This window comes from Arachis hypogaea, chromosome 5, assembly GCF_003086295.3.
Source record: "Arachis hypogaea cultivar Tifrunner chromosome 5, arahy.Tifrunner.gnm2.J5K5, whole genome shotgun sequence".
Classification (NCBI taxonomy): Eukaryota; Viridiplantae; Streptophyta; class Magnoliopsida; order Fabales; family Fabaceae; genus Arachis; species Arachis hypogaea.
This window is the reverse complement of record NC_092040.1, coordinates 39,931,536-39,951,463: the sequence shown is the minus strand read 5'-3', so window position 1 is coordinate 39,951,463 and position 19,928 is coordinate 39,931,536. Positions and strand designations below refer to the sequence as shown.

Here is a 19,928-nt window from a genome sequence, read left to right as displayed (position 1 = left end):
CCTTCAGTGTTTGAGGTTGCTGCTTTAATTGTCGGTGATTTCGATGGATCCATGAAAGAACAAGATATTATTGTTGAGAAATCAAGGTCGCCTCAAAGAATAACAAAGTTCCACCCGTCTTATCTAGGCTTACAATATCCTCTTTTATTCCCTTATGGTGAAGATGGATGGAGAGAAGATATTGTGTTGAACAAAGCTAAGCAAAAACCAATAGATGAAGACAAGCATGTCACAATGCGTGACTTTTTTCGCATTTCGAATCCAAGATCAACCTTCACACAACGATGTCCTTTTACATTCCCACCGCTTATTCCAAAAATTCTTAGTTGATGCATTCTCAATAGTTGAAAGCGCTAGATTGAAATTTATTTACACCCACCAAATCGACTTTAGAGTTGAGATCTACAACGGGATTCGGGATGCCATTTTCAACAGCGAGACCAACGCTGCCTCAAAGGGTAAGAGAATTATATTGGCAGTAACATTTACTGGTGGACTAAGATACATGATTCAAAATTATCAAGATGCCCTGGCAATATGTAGATGTGTTAGTTATCCAGATTTATTCATCACTTTTACTTACAATCCGCAATGGGACAAAATACAACGGTACTGCAGAATGCATAAAGTCAAACCAAAGGACATGCCAAACATGATTTACAAACTATTCAAGGTTAAAGTGGACAAGATTATTAAAGATCTTAGATACAACAAATTATTTGGTTCTACAAAAGCAGGTACGAAACGTACATATATATTTCACGTATTTATCCCTACCATGTTCCATAATTCTTCATCATTCAATGTTAGAGATGTTAACACCATATGCGTTATGCTATTTTTTCCAGTTATCTACACAATAGAATTCCAAAAGAGGAGACTCTCACATGCACATATATTATTCTTTAATGAACAAGATAAATATCCAATCCCTGCAGACATAGACAAAATCATATGTGCTAAAATTCCTGATCCTGATGTTGACAATGCATATTACGAAGCTGTAAAAAGTTTTATGCTTCATAGTCCATGTGATATTAGCAAACCAACTTTGCCTTGCATGGAAGAAGGTCGTTGCACCCGTCATTTCCCTAAAAAGTTCAATGAAATTACTATAGTTGATGAAGATGGTTACCTAGTATATAAGCATCTAGACAATAGACACATAGTGAAAGTTTTAGAAATTCATCTAGACAACTGATATGTCATGCCACATAATAAAATGTTGTTGCTAAAATACCATGCTCACATTAACATGGAATGGTGTAATCAGTCAAGATCTATCAAGTATTTGTTCAAATATGTAAATAAAGGAAGTGATCGCGTCACAACCTATTTTTCCACGAAATCCACCGATAGGAAGGCAACTTTAGAAGTTGATGAAGTGAAAAATATTGTTTACCATGAAATCTTTAGAAATATATGACAATGTGTTCAGCATCAAGTATATTTTTATTATTACATAATTTCTCTATGCATTCATTTTTGCTTATCCAACCCTAACTATTTATTGATAACTTTATTACTACAATCTTATATCCTTTTCATATTTTTACCATTTTCAGTTTTTTTTTTTTTTTTTGCAATTGTTAGCGACTGTAACTTATCAGTTCACAACTATTTATCGTACTCTCAAACTATTATTTCTTTCATTATAGTATTTCTTCAATATTCATATTTAATATAAATCGAACCTTACTCAATCAATTTGATGGAATTATATTTCAAATACTTTAAGCTATTATTTCATATTATCACTGCATTTACAAACAACACTAAAATAGTCTAATTTTTTTCATGTCTCTTTTTTTTTATTGAAATGTTTACCATTTACTTTAAATTTTACAAATATTAAAGATGATCGTTTTTTTTTCTACACCAAATAAAATAACTAACAATTCTTTACATTCACATTATTTAAATCCGCATATATATTGTCCGTGCACCATGCAGATATCTTACTAGTAAAAATTATAATATTTATTAATTATTTTTATTACATTTTTAAATTATTTAAGATTAATTTGTCAATAATATTTTGTAGAGACTTTTTTTATTAATGCTTGAATTTTTTGAGTACTAAATTAATAATTAACTCTTTAAAAATTATATAGATATATGAATTTAATTACAGCACTATATAAAATTATTCATATGGTGTGCATAAAATTAAAGTCTAATTAATATGATAAAAATGATTTTCAATTTAAGATTCTGTGCATGACACGGAGAATTAAATAAAAACTTGTCCACAATCCACCGAAGTAAAAAGTAGCCTGCAATAATAAAAGAATCTGTTTCTAAATTTCTATGCAAAACATTGTGTACTCCGTTTAGCCTTACGAGTTCAGAAATATCTGATATAGAAGAGTGGCCTTTATTTATTTGGTTCTTAATTCGCCTCTGCTGATTCTTTTTCTTGTCCCTGCGATCAAAGAGTTTGTTCCCCTCAATTAATTAATTAATTATTCATTAATGAAACGACTGGTTGACGACAACTTCTTATTTCAGCACCACCACACGTAAATAATTGTGGTGATATAATATTTGACAAATTAAATGGAAATTGCAAGATATTTTTCTTCAGTATCATAAGGTTTCAGCCAAAATACAAAAGTGGAATGATTTGTAGTTGAAAGAATTAAACACCTCAAAAGTAGTTTAAATTGCGCGTGCAGGGGTAATAATATTCTTGGATAATAATGGGAACTTAGTAAAGTATTGTTTTCTTAGAGAAAAAAAATTATCAAAATGATATTCAAAAATTCACGTCGTTAACAAAATAAATTTTAGAATATATTAACAATAAATAAATTCATGAACGATATAAAAATATGATAAAAAAATAAATATTAAATATATATTTTAAAAAATAATTTTAAAAATTAAATTTTGATACAAAATTTTAAAATTATTATTAAAAAAATAAGATTTTTTATTTTTAAAATTTGATAATTTTTTATTAAGCAAATTTTTTTTAATTGTGAATGACTATATTTATTTCAATTTTTATGTGTACTTTTTAAATATTTATTTAAATAATACCACAAAAATTTAAATTTATTAGATTAATCGTTTTAAATATAAATTTTTTTATTACTTACAAAAAATATAATATCTATTAATTTTTTATCGTATTTTTAAATTATTAAAAAATTATTTTATTAATAATATATTTTAGAAAATTTTTTTTGTCGGCGGTTAAATTCTTCAAATACTTAATTGGTAATTAATTCAAAAAAGAGTGTACACAGTAGTGGCACCTATAATGATAGTGTTGTGATAAGGAGTTGAGTTGGATGTCCATTAATATATGGGCGCCTCAGTTTCTCAATGAAGAAATTGTTTTGTTCTTCAATAAATGAGTTGTGGAAAAATGTGTTCCATATGTGTATAAATAGAGAGAGGCTTAAGCCTTTGAACACACAATAACAACAACTAAATATTATTCTCTCTCCCTTTATACACATAGCAATAATAAAAGCAAATGCTATTCTCTCTCTCTTTATTTTTTATACTCTTTTCTATCGTTGTATATATATATATATATATATATATATATATATATATATATATATATATATATATATATATTACAACATATAATATTATTATATATATATAAATTATTATTGAGCTAATTATTTTAATTCTAGAGTCTTCTATTTATACAACTTTATTTTATATATCTTTTATTTTACAACACGTTATCAGCACGAGACTCTGATCAAATTTTTAGGAAGACTCAGGTAACAATTTTCATTATGTCGAAACTCTCTTATCTTGAATTCAATGCTCTTGATATATCTGGAAACAATTATTTATCATGGATATTAGATGCTGAAATTCATCTTGATTCAATGGATCTTGGAGATACCATTAAGGTTGAAAATAATGCATCCCAGAAGGATAAAGCCAAAGCCATGATTTTTCTTCGTCGTCATCTTGACGAAGGGTTGAAAATGAATATCTCACATTAAAAGATCCTGCAGATCTTTGGAAAGACCTTGAAGAAAGGTATAATCATCAGAAAACGGTGATACTTCCTCAAGCCCGATATGAATGGACGCATTTGCGTTTACAAGATTTTAAATCTATAAATGAATATAATTCTGCAATGTTTCGAATTACCTCATGAATGAAAATGTGTGGGAAAAAAATAACTGATCATGATATGTTGGAGAAAACTTTCTCAACCTTCCATGCCTCAAATGTGCTCCTGCAGCAGCAGTATCGAGAGAAAGGGTTTAAAAAATATTCTGAGTTAATTTCTTGCCTTCTTGTTGCTGAACGCAATAATGAGTTGTTATTGAAAAATCATGAAGCGCGCCCAGCTGGCGCTGCCCCATTTCCTGAAGTAAATGTGGCAAATTACCCCAGAAGAGGTAAATGGCAAGGTTTTAATAATAATAAAAATTATGGAAGGAAAAAGAATTATATTCAAAAGAAAGGATCTCACCAGAAGTGGGATAAAGAAAGAAATATCGGGTAGAATAAATCAACAGAGGATAAGTGTTTCCGTTGTGGTGGAAAGGGCCATTGGTCACGTACCTGTCGTACCCCAAAGCACCTAGTCGATCTTTACCAGGCATCTTTGAAAAAGGACGACAAGGAAAAAGAGTCGAATTTTGTTTCAAATGATGCTGAAAATTCCACCACTCATTATGATGTATCTGATTTCTTTGAGGATCCTGAAGGAAATATTGGTCATTTGATTAATGATGGAATAGTTTAATATGTGGGATTGTGAAGTATCTATGAATAATGTAAAGAACTTATTGTTAAGTTTTATTTTCTATGTATTTAAGTTTCAAATGTGATGTACATAAATAATGAAATATTAATGTTTATGAATTTTGAAATTATTAAATGTGTCAAATTTTAAAATAAAATTTTAGTATATGACATTATTTTATGTACAGTGTTTCTTAGAAAAATAATTCTGATCAAGTATTCAATTTAACTGTGCATACTACTCATTTTATTATTATTTGTTTTTGAAGAGAATGGCAAGGATATGTAATGAAGATGTATGCCTTGCGGATAGTGCAAGTTCGCACACTATTCTCAAAAGTGATATATATTTTACCCATCTTGTGCCAAAAGAGGAATATGTTAATACTATTATTGGCTCAAGCAATGTATAGAAGGCTCCGGAAGAGCTATAATTTTGTTTCCTGGAGGAACAAAATTTATAATAAATAATGCACTATTATCTACCAAGTCTCTGAGGAACTTGTTGAGTTTCAAAGATATTCGCCGAAATGGATATCATATTGAAACGATGAATGAGGGAAATCATGAGTATTTATGTATCACAACTCATGATTCAAATAAGAAAGTTATATTAGAAAAATTACCCTCACTTTCATCTGGGTTGTATTATACCAAGATTAGTGCAATTGAATCACATGTCATTGTAAACCAGAAGTTTACTAGCTCAAATGAGTTCATAACTTGGCATGATAGATTGGGTCATCCGGGAACAACCATGATGAGGAGAATTATTGAAAACTCTCATGGACATTCACTAAAGAACCAGAAGATTCTTAAAACTAGTGAATTTTGTTGTGCTGCATGTTCTCAGGGAAAGTTAATTTTAAGGCCATCAGCAGTAAAGATTGGATTTGAGTCCCCTGAATTCCTAGAAATGATTCAAGGTGATATATGTGGACCTATTCATCCACCATGTGGATCTTTTAGATATTTTATGGTCCTAATAGACGCATCTTCGAGATGGTCACATGTGTGCTTATTATCTTCTCGCAACCTGGCGTTTGCGAGATTACTGGCTCAAATTATTCGATTAAAAGCACAATTTTAAGAAAATCCAATCAAAGCAATTCGTCTTGATAATGCTGGTGAATTTACTTTCCAAGCTTTTGATGCTTATTGTATGGCTAATGGAATAAGTGTTGAACATCCAGTAGCTTATGTTCACACACAAAATAGGTTAGCAGAATCACTTATTAAACGCCTCCAATTAATTGCTAGACCCTTACTTATGAGAACAAATCTCCCAACCTCGGTTTGGGGGCATGCTATTTTACATGCCGCAGCACTTATTCGTTTGAGGCAACGAGTTACCATCAATTCTCTCCTATGCAATTAGCTTTTGGCCAGCAGCCAAATGTTTCCCATTTAAGAATATTTGGGTGTGCGATATATGTTCCCATTGCACCACCTAATCGCACCAAAATGGGACCCCAAAGAAAATTGGGGATATATGTTGGATATGATTCTCCCTCTATAGTGACGTATCTTGAGATACAAACTGGAGATGTATTTAAAGCCCGGTTTGCGGATTGTCATTTTGATGAATCAAAATTTCCAACATTAGGGGAAGAGAATAAGCTTCCTGAAAAGGAACTTAACTGGAATGCGTCATCGTTGATGCATTTAGATCCTCGATCAGGGCAATGTGAACTGGAAGTTCAAAAGATTATACATTTGCAAAGAATAGCAAATGAATTGCCTGATGCATTTTCCGATACAAAGAGGATAACTAAATCTTATATACCAGCGAAAAATGCCCCAATTCGAATGGATGTCCCAATAGGACAAGTAGCCACTGAAGCAAATTCACGCCAGAAGCGTGGCAGGCCTGTCGGTTCCAAAGACAAAAATCCTTGAAAGAGAAAAGAGATAAATAATATTCCTGTTGAAAAAGACATAGTAGAGACACCTGCAGTTGTCCAGAATTCTGATATAACGCCAGAAGACGTTCAGGTACCTGAAAATTGTGAAAATGACGAGATCTCGATAAATTATGTCTTTACAGGAGAGAGATGGGACCGAAATAAGACAATTGTTAATGAAATATTTTCATATAATGTGGCATTAAATATCATGTATGAAAGTAAGGATCTTGAGCCAAGATTAGTCGAAGAATGTCGACAAAGGAAAGATTGGCCAAAATGGAAAGAAGCCATGAAGGCTGAATTAGACTCACTTGCAAAACGTGAAGTCTTTGGACCTATAGTCCGTACACCTGAAGATGTAAAACCGGTTAGATATAAGTGGGTATTTGTGAGAAAACGAAATGAAAAAAATGAAGTTGTGCGCTATAAAGCCCGACTTGTGGCACAAGGTTTTTCACAAACACCCGGTATAGATTATGAAGAAACGTATTCCCCTGTAGTGGATGCGATAACATTGCGTTATTTGGTCAGTTTATCTGCATATCATAAACTGCATATGCATTTAATGGATGTGATAACAGCCTATTTATACGGCTCATTAGATCGGGATATCTATATGAAAGTCCCTGAAGGACTAAAAATATCTAAACCATCCAATGAATATTCGCAAGGGTTATACTCAGTCAAATTGCAAAGATCTTTATATGGTCTAAAGCAATCTGGACGAATGTGGTATAATCGTCTTACTGAGTATCTGGCCAAAAACGGATTCAAGAATGATGATATCTATCCATGTGTTTTTATAAAGAAATCTGCATCTGGATTCGTTATAATTGCTGTGTACGTTGATGATTTAAATATCATTGGGACTCCTAAAGAGATTCCAACAATTATAAAAACTCTAAAAGAAGAGTTTGAGATGAAAGATCTTGGAAAAACTAAATTTTGTCTCGGCCTGCAGATCGAGCATATAAAAGACGGGATCTTTATTCATCAAACAACATACACAGAAAATATCTTAAAAAGCTTTTATATGGATAAGTCACATCCCTTGAGTACCCCAATGATCGTAAGATCTTTGGATGTGAAAAAGGATCGATTCCGCCCTAAAGAAGAAAATGAAGATATCCTTGGTCCTGAAGTACCATATCTTAGTGCCATTGGAGCACTAATGTATCTTGCTAATAATACGCGACCTGACATATCATTCGCGGTGAATTTACTAGTAAGGTATAGTTCCTCTCCAACCAGAAGACATTGGAGTGGAATCAAACAAATTTTTCGATATCTTCATGGAACGGTTGATATGGGATTGTTTTATCCCTATGGATCCAAGTCACAACTAGTTGGCTATGCAGATGCCGGATACTTGTCTGATCCACATAAAGGGAGATCTCAAACAGGATATCTGTTTACATATGGTGGAACAGCTATATCATGGAGGTCCACGAAACAGACGATAGCAGCAACCTCCTATAATCATGCTGAAATCTTGCAATTCATGAAGCTAGTCGCGAGTATTTTTGGCTGAGGAGTCTGATTCAATATATTCTGTCATCATGTGGACTGATTGATCATAAGATAGCTCCAACTGTCCTGTTTGAAGATAATACAGCATGCATTGCTCAACTTAAGGGTGGATACATCAAAGGTGAAAGAACAAAGCATATTTCTCCCAAATTCTTCTTCACTCATGATCTTCAAAATCAATGGACAATTGATGTCCAACAGATCCGCTCAAGTGACAATCTGGCAGATTTATTTACAAAGTCACTCCCAAAATCCTCCTTTGAAAGATTGGTATATGAGATTGGAATGCGCCGATTTCGAGACATTAAATGATGTCGGCATGAGGGGGAGACTGTACTCTTTTTTCCTTGGTCAGGTTTTTTTCCCATTGGGTTTTTCTTGACAAGGTTTTTAACGAGGCAGTCCCCATCACAAAGGATATTGTACTCTTTTTCCTTCACTAAGGTTTTTTTCACAGGATTTTCCTTTAGTAAGATTTTAATGAGGCAATAATCCTAAATGGGCATTCAAGGGGGAGTGTTGTGATAAGAAGTTGAGTTGGATGCCCATTAATATATGGGCGCCTCAGTTTCTCAATGAAGAAATTGTTTTGTTCTTCAATAAATGAGCTGTGAAAAAATGTGTTCCATATGTGTATAAATAGAGAGAGGCTTAAGCCTCTGAACACACAATAACAACAACTAAATATTATTCTCTCTCCCTTTATACATATAGCAATAATAAAAACAAATACTATTCTCTCTCTCTTTACTTTTTATACTCATTTCTATCTTTGTATATATATATATATATATATATATATATATATATATATATATATATAAATATACATTACAACATATAATATTATTATATATATAAATTATTATTGAGCTAATTATTTTAATACTAGAGTCTTCTATTTATACAACTTTATTTTATATATCTTTTATTTTACAACAGATAGTTCCTATTCTTCATGAATTTAACTGTTTTTATTTTAAATGGATCCTTTATATCCTAAAAGTTGATACACACTTCGTGAATGATATATTTGTCTAGTATTTTTTAAGGTTTGACTTAAAGTAAGGTATGAATTTGAAAAAGAATAATTGTAAAGAGACGTACGTTAATATATATATATATATATTGAATCGAGTTCCTGTGCAATGAAAAAATTAGTAAAAAAGTAAATGTCTAATAATCCTCAAATTAAAATTATAGAATTTATGTTTGATAAAAAAAAGTATAAATTTAATAATAATTAATTTTTTATTTTATTATTTTATAAATCTTCTTGTTACGATTGGTAACTGGAGATTGATGGGCTGGACTGATAAGGCTGGCCCAATCGTCTGAAGTAGGAGGTCTCTGACTTGGTTCATGTCAGGGAGTTGTCGTCCGACTTAGACTAAATTTCTATTTTGATCCCTGAGATTCACGCGATTACTCATTTTGGTCTCTGAAATTCAAAATTACCTATGTTGGTCCTCCAGATTCAAGTCCAGACACCAATATGGTCCCTCAATTCTTTCCGACGATGACTAGGCAAACGAAGTGCTGAGATTGCACCCTCCCTGCTACGCTGGATGATAAGTAAATGACATCGTTTACTTTTGGTGTCCAAACAAGTTAGAAATGAAGAATAGATGAGGTAGAGAAGAAGACGAATACTTTATTTTGGATCTCCATTGTTTTTCTCCCTTTATATACAAAACGACGACATTTCTGACTTGTTTAGGTGCCAAGGATAAACGACGTGGTTTACCCATCATCCAACGTGGCAGGATGGGTGTCATCTGAGCACTCCATTTGCCTAGTCATCACCGAAAAGAGGCAAGGGACCATATTAGTGCCTAAACTTGAATCTAAAGGACCGGTATAGGTAATTTTGAATTTCAGGGACCAAAATAGTTAATCGCGTGAATCTCAAGAACCAAAATGGATATTTAGTCGTTCGACTTGTGTGTATGAAGGAATGGGGAGTGGTGCCTGCAAAGACACTCTGATGTCTAAGTTAGCAAAGGGGTAAGCAGATTTAGAGAGTATTAGAACTTAGTGATACCTGAGGAGTGTCAGTATATTTATAGTGATGAACCAATAACCACCGTTGGAGTAATTCCACCTTTTAAGGATGATAACCGTCCCTTTATCTTAGAGAAGTTGAGATATGACTCCTGGAAGTGGGTTGAAAGATTTTATGGGCAGTTACTTATTTGAATAAGTGTTATAGCCAATCCTTGGTCTTGACTTCATTGGAGTGATGTTTGTGTTGACCCCGGCCTCTTTGGAGGAGGTCGGTTACGGGAGAGACCAATCTGTGAATTAGGCATTTTTATCTTATTTGTATTTGAGCCTTAGCGTTGGATTAGGGTATAAACACTTCTCATTTTAAAATTTTTTTTTGGATTAAATTCTTTTAAAAAGATAAAATTAATAAAGTAATAAAATAAAAAATAATTACTCTTAAATTAAGATAATAAAACTTACATATAATAAAAATTACAAATTCAATAATAAATAATAATCTCTCACTTTTATTATTTTACTAATCTCTTATTTTAGATGTTTTTGTTTTCTATGTTCATTACATTAACTACGAAATGCGATCATTTTTATTCGAGTTGGAGAACTAATAATTAACCACACAAATAAGGGTATTCTTGAAATTACAAATTGTGAAAACGGTGAAGACATTTATTTATTTAATAATTTTACCCTTAACTAACTAATTAACTAACCTGACGTCCATTATTCTTATTACAAATTGTAAGCCTATAAATAGGTCCATGTGTTGTTGCTCATTTTCTTGTAAGAAGAGCGCATTTTGTTGTGTTTCTCTTCTTCCACCCTTTTTTATTTTTATTATTTCAATTCCTTTGCAAATTCTTTCTTGCATGGAGAGCTTGGAAGAGAAAGTGTCCATGTTCATGGATGATGATGAAGAAGAAGAACAATACGAATGTCACTCTTCTATGGAGGATCTCTTGTATTCCGAAAGCCTCGGTGGCGGCCACTCCGGCGGCAATTCGCTGGCGGAAACAACCTTGTATTGGGAATCTCAGGTGGCACTGCTTCAGGTATACATAGATTCTTCATCATCATTCATTTTGGAACTTGTTTTTTTTTTTTTTTGGTTTTGTTTATAATTAACTAAAAGCAAATTAAAACAATTTTATTAGTATTCTTATTTTTGCTTATTTTGATTAACACAGTAAATTAAGCATCATTAAATTTTATTTGAATTTGCATATACTAGCTGGTATCTTAATCAGCTATAGCCTATAGATTATCTTCTTTCTATATTTAATTATTTGATTTTAGTTGTTTTGTTTCTGAAAAAGAAAGGGGTTAAATGAGTTATCGGATTCGTTAATTGATGTAAGATAAATTACCAACCCTCAGGAGGCAACAATGGTTGGGTATGAATTAACAAATGTGAGAGCGCCAGCATAGGAAGAAATTGGTTTCCTATTCTCATATACATGCCAACAAAAATAGAAAAAGGCTATATAATTACCTATTCTAAATATTTTTTAAATGTCATAGAATATGTTCTAAATTTTAACCTTAACAAAATATTTTTAAAAACAAAAAAATGTTATGTACGTAAAAAATAAGCCATTATGTATTTATATATTTTTTTATATATATTATTTATAATATAATATGTATTTTATACAAATAATTAATTAATAAACAATTTTTAGTGCATATGTAATATAATTTTCTTAAAATTTGATTTTATACTTATACATATTGACAATTTTGAAAAGTAATGACCAGAATCAATTTTCTTTTTGAAAAACTACACTTAAAATTTTACTAAATAAAACCAAGAGACAATTTAGTTAGTGTATATATAAAAGTAAAAACTAAAATAAAATTATTTAAAATAAATATAAAATAAGAATGTTAAAAGACCATTATTTTTAGTTTAAAAAAAGATAGAGAATTAACTCAAATATAAAATAAATAGATTATCTAACATTTTATGATATAAAAATAATTTTTTCACTCTTTCACACGAAACTATTCGATATTTAAATATGGGAATATACCTCGTGGATATTCCGGAATATTTTTATTCCACAATGGAAGGTTGTAAGTAAACAGCCAATCTATGAAAATGGAATCAGCATATGAACAACACGGCTCTGTATGAATTAATCTAAAATTACACCGCAGATAGCAAAAGGACAAAGATAGTTAAAACCACAAACAACGATGCACAATTCTGATTTGTCCACTAACATCTAATATCTAATTATCTATGCACTTGAATACGAAAAGGATGTTTTCTTAACCATACTCCACTGTGCATGTTTGCACGTTTCATGGTCATCTTAGAGTTGACTCGGGTCAAGTCTTCGACTTCGTCTCAATTTTATTGGAGAATGCTTTTTAACATCACATTTTTGTAACACTCACTTTATTATTTTGAGTTGGATTCAATTAAGACAAGTAATTTTATTATTGATTTCAGGAAATTATGGAGAGGTATCAGTCAGCAGGGTCGAAATTGAGGCAAGAGGTAGGTCAAATAATAAAGGAGGTTAAGAATTCAGATTTTTGTAGCTGCTTCAAGCCAAACTCTTCACATTGCACCACCTGCTTCAGAAGACAAGTAGTTGATATGCTCTGCCACAAAGGGTTCAATACAAGACTTCGGATATCCAAATGGGGAACCACAAAAAAGTTTCCTGGAGGTATATGAGTTTGATTTTGGAATAAAACCTTTTACAGAATCTTCTAACATAATTACCTTAAAAGTAATTAAAAAAGATATAATGTTTAATACGAAGGTTTAATTGGGTCTGTTGCTTTTGTAATTATAGGGTCTCACGAGTTTATTGAAGTGATAGCAAACACTGTAACAAGGAAGAAGCAGATCACGTTTCTAGTTGAACTTGAGTTCAGGGACCAGTTTAAGATAGCAACAGCTGGTAAAGCATACCAGAAACTTGTATCCTGTTTGCCAGAACTTTATGTCGGGAAGCCAGAATGCTTAACTGCCATCGTTCGAGTCATGTGTGAAGCTGCCAAAAAGTCATTGAAAGAGAAGAAAATGCACATTGGTCCATGGAGGAAGAGTGGATTCATGCAAATGAAGTGGTCAGGCTTCAATCAAACATTGACTTTAGAAAATTCCACGGGTGATATTCCAGCTAATGAACCTTACCTGAGAATTTCTGGTACTCCTTCTGTGCTAGTCACATGAAAGTAATTGAGTTAGGTGAAGGTTGAATCCCAATGGTGGCTTTTGCAGAAGGATTTTGAATTGAGACCTTGTAGTTGTAGTAGGATTTGATCCCCCAGCGGAGCTACTTATACAACCCTAGAAGTAGCATAATTTAATGTACCAAGTTATGTAGTAGAAACTCAGTTTTGTGTTGTAAATGGTTTGGTCTAATTTGACCAAGGTCAATTTACGTGTATGAGGCATAAGCTTTGCACTATTATCATGAGTGCCAACAGATACCAGAAAAAAAATTACATAAGAGAAGCCTTTGCAAAAGGGGCTTCAACATGTTTTACTTGATACATGTGTCAATGACTCATTCAAATTTTCAAAACTTAATAGTTGACCAAAATTACAAAAAAAAATGCCACTCGTCACAGCAATCACTACAATATGAGCGAATAAACATACTCTTGATTCAGTTAAAGTCACAGGTAACTGTCGGATTAAAGCAATGCAGTAGGCTCATCTTCGAAAGTGAATATTTACAACTGAAATATTTACAAGTGGGGGCTGCATGATCAAAGTCTGTTGAACAGAGAGAGCAAGAGGCAAAACCGGGTGAAAAAGAAACCAAGAGATCTTCTTGGCACGACCATCCATACTACCAGCTTCAGGGCCTAAATAATAAATTTCAAACGTGAAATGAAGTTTTCAAGTTCAGGTTTAGCAGGTATACCACAGTGGAACGGATTACATATACACATTACAGGCCAGCACACAACCAGGAGGCAATGAAGTTTTGAGCATGGGAAAATGCATACCTGGTTTGATCTTAAACCTGAGGGAATATGGATGCCTTCTTAAAATGAACTTGATTGGATGGTCAGTTGACTGCTTATGCCTATCAGTTGCAGAAATCAGCTGCAATGCAATGACGAGATGATTTTAAGAAGATAAACCGTAATAAGCGAAAATTGAAACTTCATCATAAAGGAGAACATTTTGCATGAGATTTGTGCACGTATGTCCATGTGTATGTTTAAATGCATGCAACAAAAGCAGACCTTATCGTCAAACCGGAAAAGAGATTGGTCAAAGTAAGGAGAAGGACTCAGTGACTGGCAGCTGAAAGGCAATGAGGATAGCATCTTCTTCATAAACTGCATAACAGGAAACAGAATTTACAGAGAATAAGTCAGCACACCATGTACGCCTTTTGTTTTCTTTTATGTAAGGGGCAAGGAAGGGAGTAGGCTATCACAAGGTTACAACCAACAACAAAAATGTACCTGTGAAGAGCTGCTTGCCTTATCTTTTATGCTCCTTAGCTGTTCGAGGGCATGAATATTATTTGAATGAGATGATATGAAGTTCATATGCATTGAATTTCTTGATGTTGCATAGAAATGGTCACAGAACTGCTCAAACAGCATATAAAGTTCGTCTGCTGAATTCTGATAGTATATGTATAAACGAGTCAGGAATTTGAAGGGGAAACAAAGACACAACAATGAGAAAGCACATGAAAAACAAATTTACCTGATAAAAAGATACGATTTCAGTTGTATCCATGTTATACACAGCAACAAAAGCAGGGTGTGTATCAGCATGTCGGGACACCTGGCGCTTCAAACATGAAAGATCAACACATTTGTCATATTATTTCAGCAAAGGGTACGTACCCCTCCACTCTATGCATTGAAAATTTCTGCAAGACTTATCAGCTACAGCCAAAACATCAGTTTGCCTCATTTTAATAACAAGATCAAATTGTCACTTGTCAGCGATATAAGCAGTCGCACAAAAAGACTTGGGGTATTAAAAATTTAGAGTCAGTCCCTCACATTGTATGAGATACTATGATCTAGGGTTAAAGAGTTAAGTCACTGTTGCTAAAATTCTGACACTCAAAGCGTGAAATATGCTTTTAGTATATATATTAAAAAGAGGAGCAAACTCACCCCTCCATCTACACTGCCAAACTTGATTAGCAAGTGGTGTCGGTCTAAGAACTGCACCTGTTCAGGAGTTGAATACATAAAATTTGTTACATGCATAACTCACTGTATGTCATTGCCTGATGATAAAGCTCCGATAAAAGAGTCATTCGAAGTGAATAAATCCCAAAGTTCATACCTTCCAGATAATCAAATCACAATAATCTTGAAAGTGGAAGTAAAATTTCTGCCTGATTTTTTGGACCCTCTGTGAATAGGGGGAAAAAATTTAAAAACAATGAATTTATACATATTGGAAAAAAAAAATAGACCCAAGAAGATAGCAATATAGATAAAGATGGTAACCAAATATGTTGCAGAAACTCGTGAAATCATGATAACAATTATTGCTGATAGAAATTAGAAGAAATGGAAATGATAAAAATTCGAGAAAGTATCAAGATGCAGTCCTTTATACCACCAATATCCATTTTATATAGTCTATAAAGAATGTAATACAGTATAATACGGTCCTGGTTTCAGATTTTAGAATGTTTCCATGTATATATTCATCTTAACAGTTTCTGGTAATTATAGATGAGTTAGGGGAGCAACCAAGTGAAAAGTAAAAAGGACTTCTTTGTAAAAGTGTTTTTTAGTTTACAATTATTAATTGCACAAATAGTAAAGTCAATAAGTGGTTGCTCAGCAAGCAGTTTCAGCATCAAGAAGAAAAGAAAGGGAAAAGAAACTCAGGTTTTAAAACTGGCTATGTGTCAAGTCGGGAGTGGATCCTCTCCAGTGAAAAAAAAACTGGATGGTGTCCAGTGTTTAATCTCACCCTTCATTGCCCTCTCTCTCCTATTTAATTTTGGTCCCACTTATAGAATTAAAGGTGAGAGATCACACTTTATTTTCTCAAGTGTTACAAAAAATGGAGAAGATCCATTTCCGTGTCAAGTAATCTTAAGATAGTGAAGTGCCTGAAAGTCTGAAACACAAGCAAAAGAGAAGTGCAAGAGAATACATGGAGGGAGCAGGAAGAGCAAACCAAAGTTTAACTTTAGAAAACCAACCAAGGTATCATCGGTTTCTTCATTCCATAGTCCCCGGAACATGAATGAAAGTAATCGCTGCTTTATACCACTTAGAAAAGAATTCCCTGGATTAGGCTGTGCTTGGTGTATGTTATTATAAATGTGATTCCCAAGAAGCTGCTGCTGTTTGTTTTTGTCAGAAAGTGCCATGCCCTGTCAAAAAATGACACATGAAAGAGCTACAGCAAATAAAAATGTGCTGGCAGAGTATAAAAGTTATAAAAATATTGAGCTCATATGGCTTAACAATTGAGGAAGGATGTAATGACTATCAAAGATAAACATTCTTTAATCCAGTCATCATGTTCCAAAAAGGAAGAAAACATGTAGATTTATCTAATGGCACTGCGAACAGCATAGAATGAAAGGACTGACCTGAGCATTAGAATTGAGAAAAAGTTCATCATCTTCACGGCAGAATTCCCCAATAGCACGTACATGAACAAGGTTTCCAGAGTCCCTTATTTGGAGAATGTGTATTATTTGATAGCGAAGTGATACAATTGTCAATAGGTCATCATACAAGAACACACCCAAGTTATGGGCCAAATTAACGTAGTCGTTACAGAAGACTTTCTCATCGAGGACAAATCCATCTTCCAACCTATATATAATAGGAGACCGAAAAGAGAAATGAATAGAGATGTAATTAGAAAGTAACCTAAATATGGTTTTTTATTTTATTTGAAATGTGCATGCATGTGCGTGTGTTCGTGGATATAAGAGAAAGATGAATAAACACCTCAAGAGGTGGAAAGTTATCTTTTCTATTGAAGGGACACCCTGGACAGCTCCTCCAACAGCAGGTGCATCATGAACTTGGGCCGTAGAAGTGGCAAACAGTCCAAATTTATTACTCTCCATATAAAGAAAGAAGTCTTTACATATGAGTTCATTGCAAGAAGCAAGTGGTACACAATATAATTGAGTGAAAAAACTCTCAAATCTCTTTGCTTTCAATGGCAAATCATGGTTGTCACAGTCTTCATCTTTGCATGAAAATGATAGCCATCTAGGCCTATAAACAATCAGCTCTTGCTGATTTCTGCTAAAACTTATAAGGTATTGACCATCATCAGTGAATTTACGAAATGAATGGTCTGGGCATTCAACCTCGTATACCGTGTAACTTGGTACCAAGTTTTCATAGAACTTCCTGGCATAATGAACCTGCAAGAATTAAATGACACCTGCAAAAATTAAATTCAATTCAGGTTCCTTCAACAGAGGAACAAGACAGCAATTCCAAAATTTCCCACCAAGCTAGTTGAAAAATTTCTAAGATGTAGTTCGGCATTTACCCACCCAACTCCTATCAAAACAACGAAAACAAACACAAACAATAACAAACACTAAGATCAATTCCTTCCCTGAAATGCGTACTACCTCGTGTAGCTAAGCATAAATATTGGTAATCATCCTTAATATTTGTGTTCACATTATTGATTATATTTCACCAAATAACATAGTAAACTAGAAGGAGGCGAAGAAAGATCAAAGTTGTAAGAATTCACAGAAGAAACCATCTTAATATAATACGTAGCAAGAAGAAATTACACTGGTGCCAGGAGCAGGAGTGCAAATCTGACGATCGAAAATCCTAGCTGTAATATTACTGCTTTTGAAGAACATTAAAGCTTCTCACAAACTCGAAAACTTATTCGTACTGAAAGCAAAGCAAAGAAAATGAAATTATCATGTCAGGCAAGTCATTTATACGGAACCATTAGTTCTAATATCATTAGTATATAATAAGTTTTCTGTAAATCGATGGCTCCAGTCAAGGAATGAGAACCCTATGTCAAGAGAGCAATGCTATTTTTACATCAAAGGTAAACATTTAGGGTAGCCACCGTGAAAAGAAAGAGAAAGATAATAACAACACCCTTGAAAGTCAAAATCAAAACTTAAAGACATATTTGTTCAGAACTTGACAGTTACTATAAAATGATCCATCATTGGTCCATACACTTCACAGTTCACATCAATAACCCTCGGCATATCACATTAATCTACATATGTAAAATTATATAAATAAATAAGTAAACTCAAATCCTGAGCAAAATAGTAATTTCCTCGTAGAAAAAAAAGAAATTGGGAAGACAGTGAAAAAAGGGCAGCGTAATCTTCATCGTAGAAATTTGGTAAACTATACTAATTGTTACGGAAGGGAAGAGAAGAGGAAGCATTAGGAAATAGCAAGAGCATTGGGTATCAGATGACGGATGCAATTGTTAAAGGAAGACGTTGAGAATTAGTATTGAGATTCTCGGAAATGAGAGCGAAAAAATGAATATATTCAGAATAAAAGTAGGAGTATTCAGCATTAATTTAAAGGAGATACAATTAGAACAAGAAAGAAGGAAGGGTTGAGAAGTTACGAGTGAAGAATGAGCAGAGAAGAAGAAGAAGAAACCACCCACTGTGCACACTGCCACTGGCGTCGCGAGAAGAGAAATGAAATTAGGGGATTGGAGAGAGAGAGAGAGAGTAATGATAATATAATGAGAAGGAAGAAGAGAAGGGAGTATTTGGCGTATGACATCACCACGTCCACGCGTCTTGTGAGTGAGACAGAGCATCCAAACACCACAAACAATTTCCCTCCTTTTCTTTCCGTTCTCCATTTCCCCTCCAACCTCCTCTGGATAAGATCACACCCATTTGTATTATGACTTTAATATTTATCTATTCACGTTATAAATCATTTTATTTTATTTATTCAGTTATTTAATTAAATTTATGTATGAACATATTTTTTTAGCTATATATTTAAAAAAAAGTTATTTTTTATATTATTACAAATATATGATTAGATATTCTTGTACACTCTTATTTTTATATTATATATTTTGTGATGGTTTTACTCTAAATTCTTTTAATATTATTTTTTAATTATATATAAAATATTTTTATTATTTTTAAATTGAATTATTTAAGAATATGTATAAATAAAATAAAATAATCATTATTTTAATTAATCTGATATTGAAACTTGAAAGAATCAATGCACAGTTATGATAGCACCCAAAAAATAATAGTTATGCTTATTAATCTAGTAATCCTTTTAAATACATACATGCTTATACTTCTATGTACCCTCTAAATAGTTTCGCATAATTTGTTTGTGGATAAACTTTTATAAAATGTTTTTTGAAATTTCCAATTTTTTTTGTGTGAATCTTTTTTTTTTTTTTTGGACTTGGCCATGGGCCAGAAGACTGACCCGGCCCACAACCCGTACCCGCCCAAGCCCTGAACCCTCCACCCAGAAACTTGATTCGCTCATCTCTCAACCCTCACTACCCGATTCTAGCCTGCGGAGCCAATCTTCTTCTTGGAAATGGAGCTGTCCTCGATTCGCCATTGATATTGAACCTCCATGCTGTGCTCGGAACCTTCATGCATGGTGCTGATCTTGTATTGTTTCCTCGTGGGCGGACTCAGTAGCTCCATTACCGATCTTATTCGTTGTTGGCGTTCCGTGGTCAGCCGGCGCGGAGTTCGTCCGTTGTTGGCTCTCTTGGTGGCGTCGTTGGATTCTTCTAGCAAATGCTGA

At 33.1% G+C, this 19,928-nt stretch overlaps 3 protein-coding genes across 4 annotated transcripts; 2 read left to right on the top strand and 1 right to left on the bottom strand.

The window, feature by feature from the left end:
- Positions 1–226: 226 nt before the first annotated feature.
- On the top strand, positions 227–1,201 carry LOC140184905 (uncharacterized). Its single transcript, XM_072238104.1, has one exon. The coding sequence runs from the start codon at positions 227–229 to the stop codon at positions 1,199–1,201; it is 975 nt and encodes a 324-aa protein (XP_072094205.1).
- A 9,570-nt stretch (positions 1,202–10,771) lies between these two features.
- On the top strand, positions 10,772–13,692 carry LOC112801386 (uncharacterized). The gene is made up of 3 exons (XM_025844083.3): positions 10,772–11,230; positions 12,637–12,859; positions 12,989–13,692. The coding sequence occupies exons 1-3, from the start codon at positions 10,940–10,942 to the stop codon at positions 13,369–13,371; spliced, it is 897 nt and encodes a 298-aa protein (XP_025699868.2). The 5' UTR covers positions 10,772–10,939; the 3' UTR covers positions 13,372–13,692.
- Positions 13,630–19,040, bottom strand: LOC112801385 (light-mediated development protein DET1). 2 transcript variants are annotated; one of them, XM_025844081.3, is made up of 12 exons: positions 18,751–19,040; positions 17,927–18,035; positions 17,112–17,539; positions 16,745–16,973; positions 16,349–16,522; positions 15,472–15,540; positions 15,297–15,353; positions 14,875–14,961; positions 14,625–14,789; positions 14,400–14,495; positions 14,157–14,256; positions 13,630–14,012 (listed from the first exon to the last, which is right to left on the bottom strand). In XM_025844081.3, the coding sequence occupies exons 2-12, from the start codon at positions 17,999–18,001 to the stop codon at positions 13,858–13,860; spliced, it is 1,635 nt and encodes a 544-aa protein (XP_025699866.1). In that variant the 5' UTR covers positions 18,002–18,035; positions 18,751–19,040; the 3' UTR covers positions 13,630–13,857. The 2 variants fall into 2 exon arrangements, with proteins under 2 accessions (XP_025699866.1, XP_025699867.1); XM_025844082.3 differs by having other exon boundaries at positions 14,875–14,955.
- Positions 19,041–19,928: the final 888 nt, after the last annotated feature.

Bases quoted from the DNA above. Each gene is read 5' to 3' on its own strand.
- LOC140184905 (XM_072238104.1), top strand. From the start codon at position 227: ATGTCACAATGCGTGACTTTTTTCGCATTTCGAATCCAAGATCAACCT.
- LOC112801386 (XM_025844083.3), top strand. From the start codon at position 10,940: ATGTGTTGTTGCTCATTTTCTTGTAAGAAGAGCGCATTTTGTTGTGTT. The intron at 11,231-12,636 runs GTATACATAGAT...TATTGATTTCAG, and splicing joins CTCAGGTGGCACTGCTTCAG to GAAATTATGGAGAGGTATCA. The intron at 12,860-12,988 runs GTATATGAGTTT...TTGTAATTATAG, and splicing joins CACAAAAAAGTTTCCTGGAG to GGTCTCACGAGTTTATTGAA.
- LOC112801385 (XM_025844081.3), bottom strand. From the start codon at position 18,001: ATGTTCTTCAAAAGCAGTAATATTACAGCTAGGATTTTCGATCGTCAG. The intron at 17,540-17,926 runs GTAATTTCTTCT...TAATTCTTGCAG, and splicing joins CTCCTGCTCCTGGCACCAGT to GTTCATTATGCCAGGAAGTT. The intron at 14,790-14,874 runs GTAAATTTGTTT...ATATACTATCAG, and splicing joins AAATCGTATCTTTTTATCAG to AATTCAGCAGACGAACTTTA.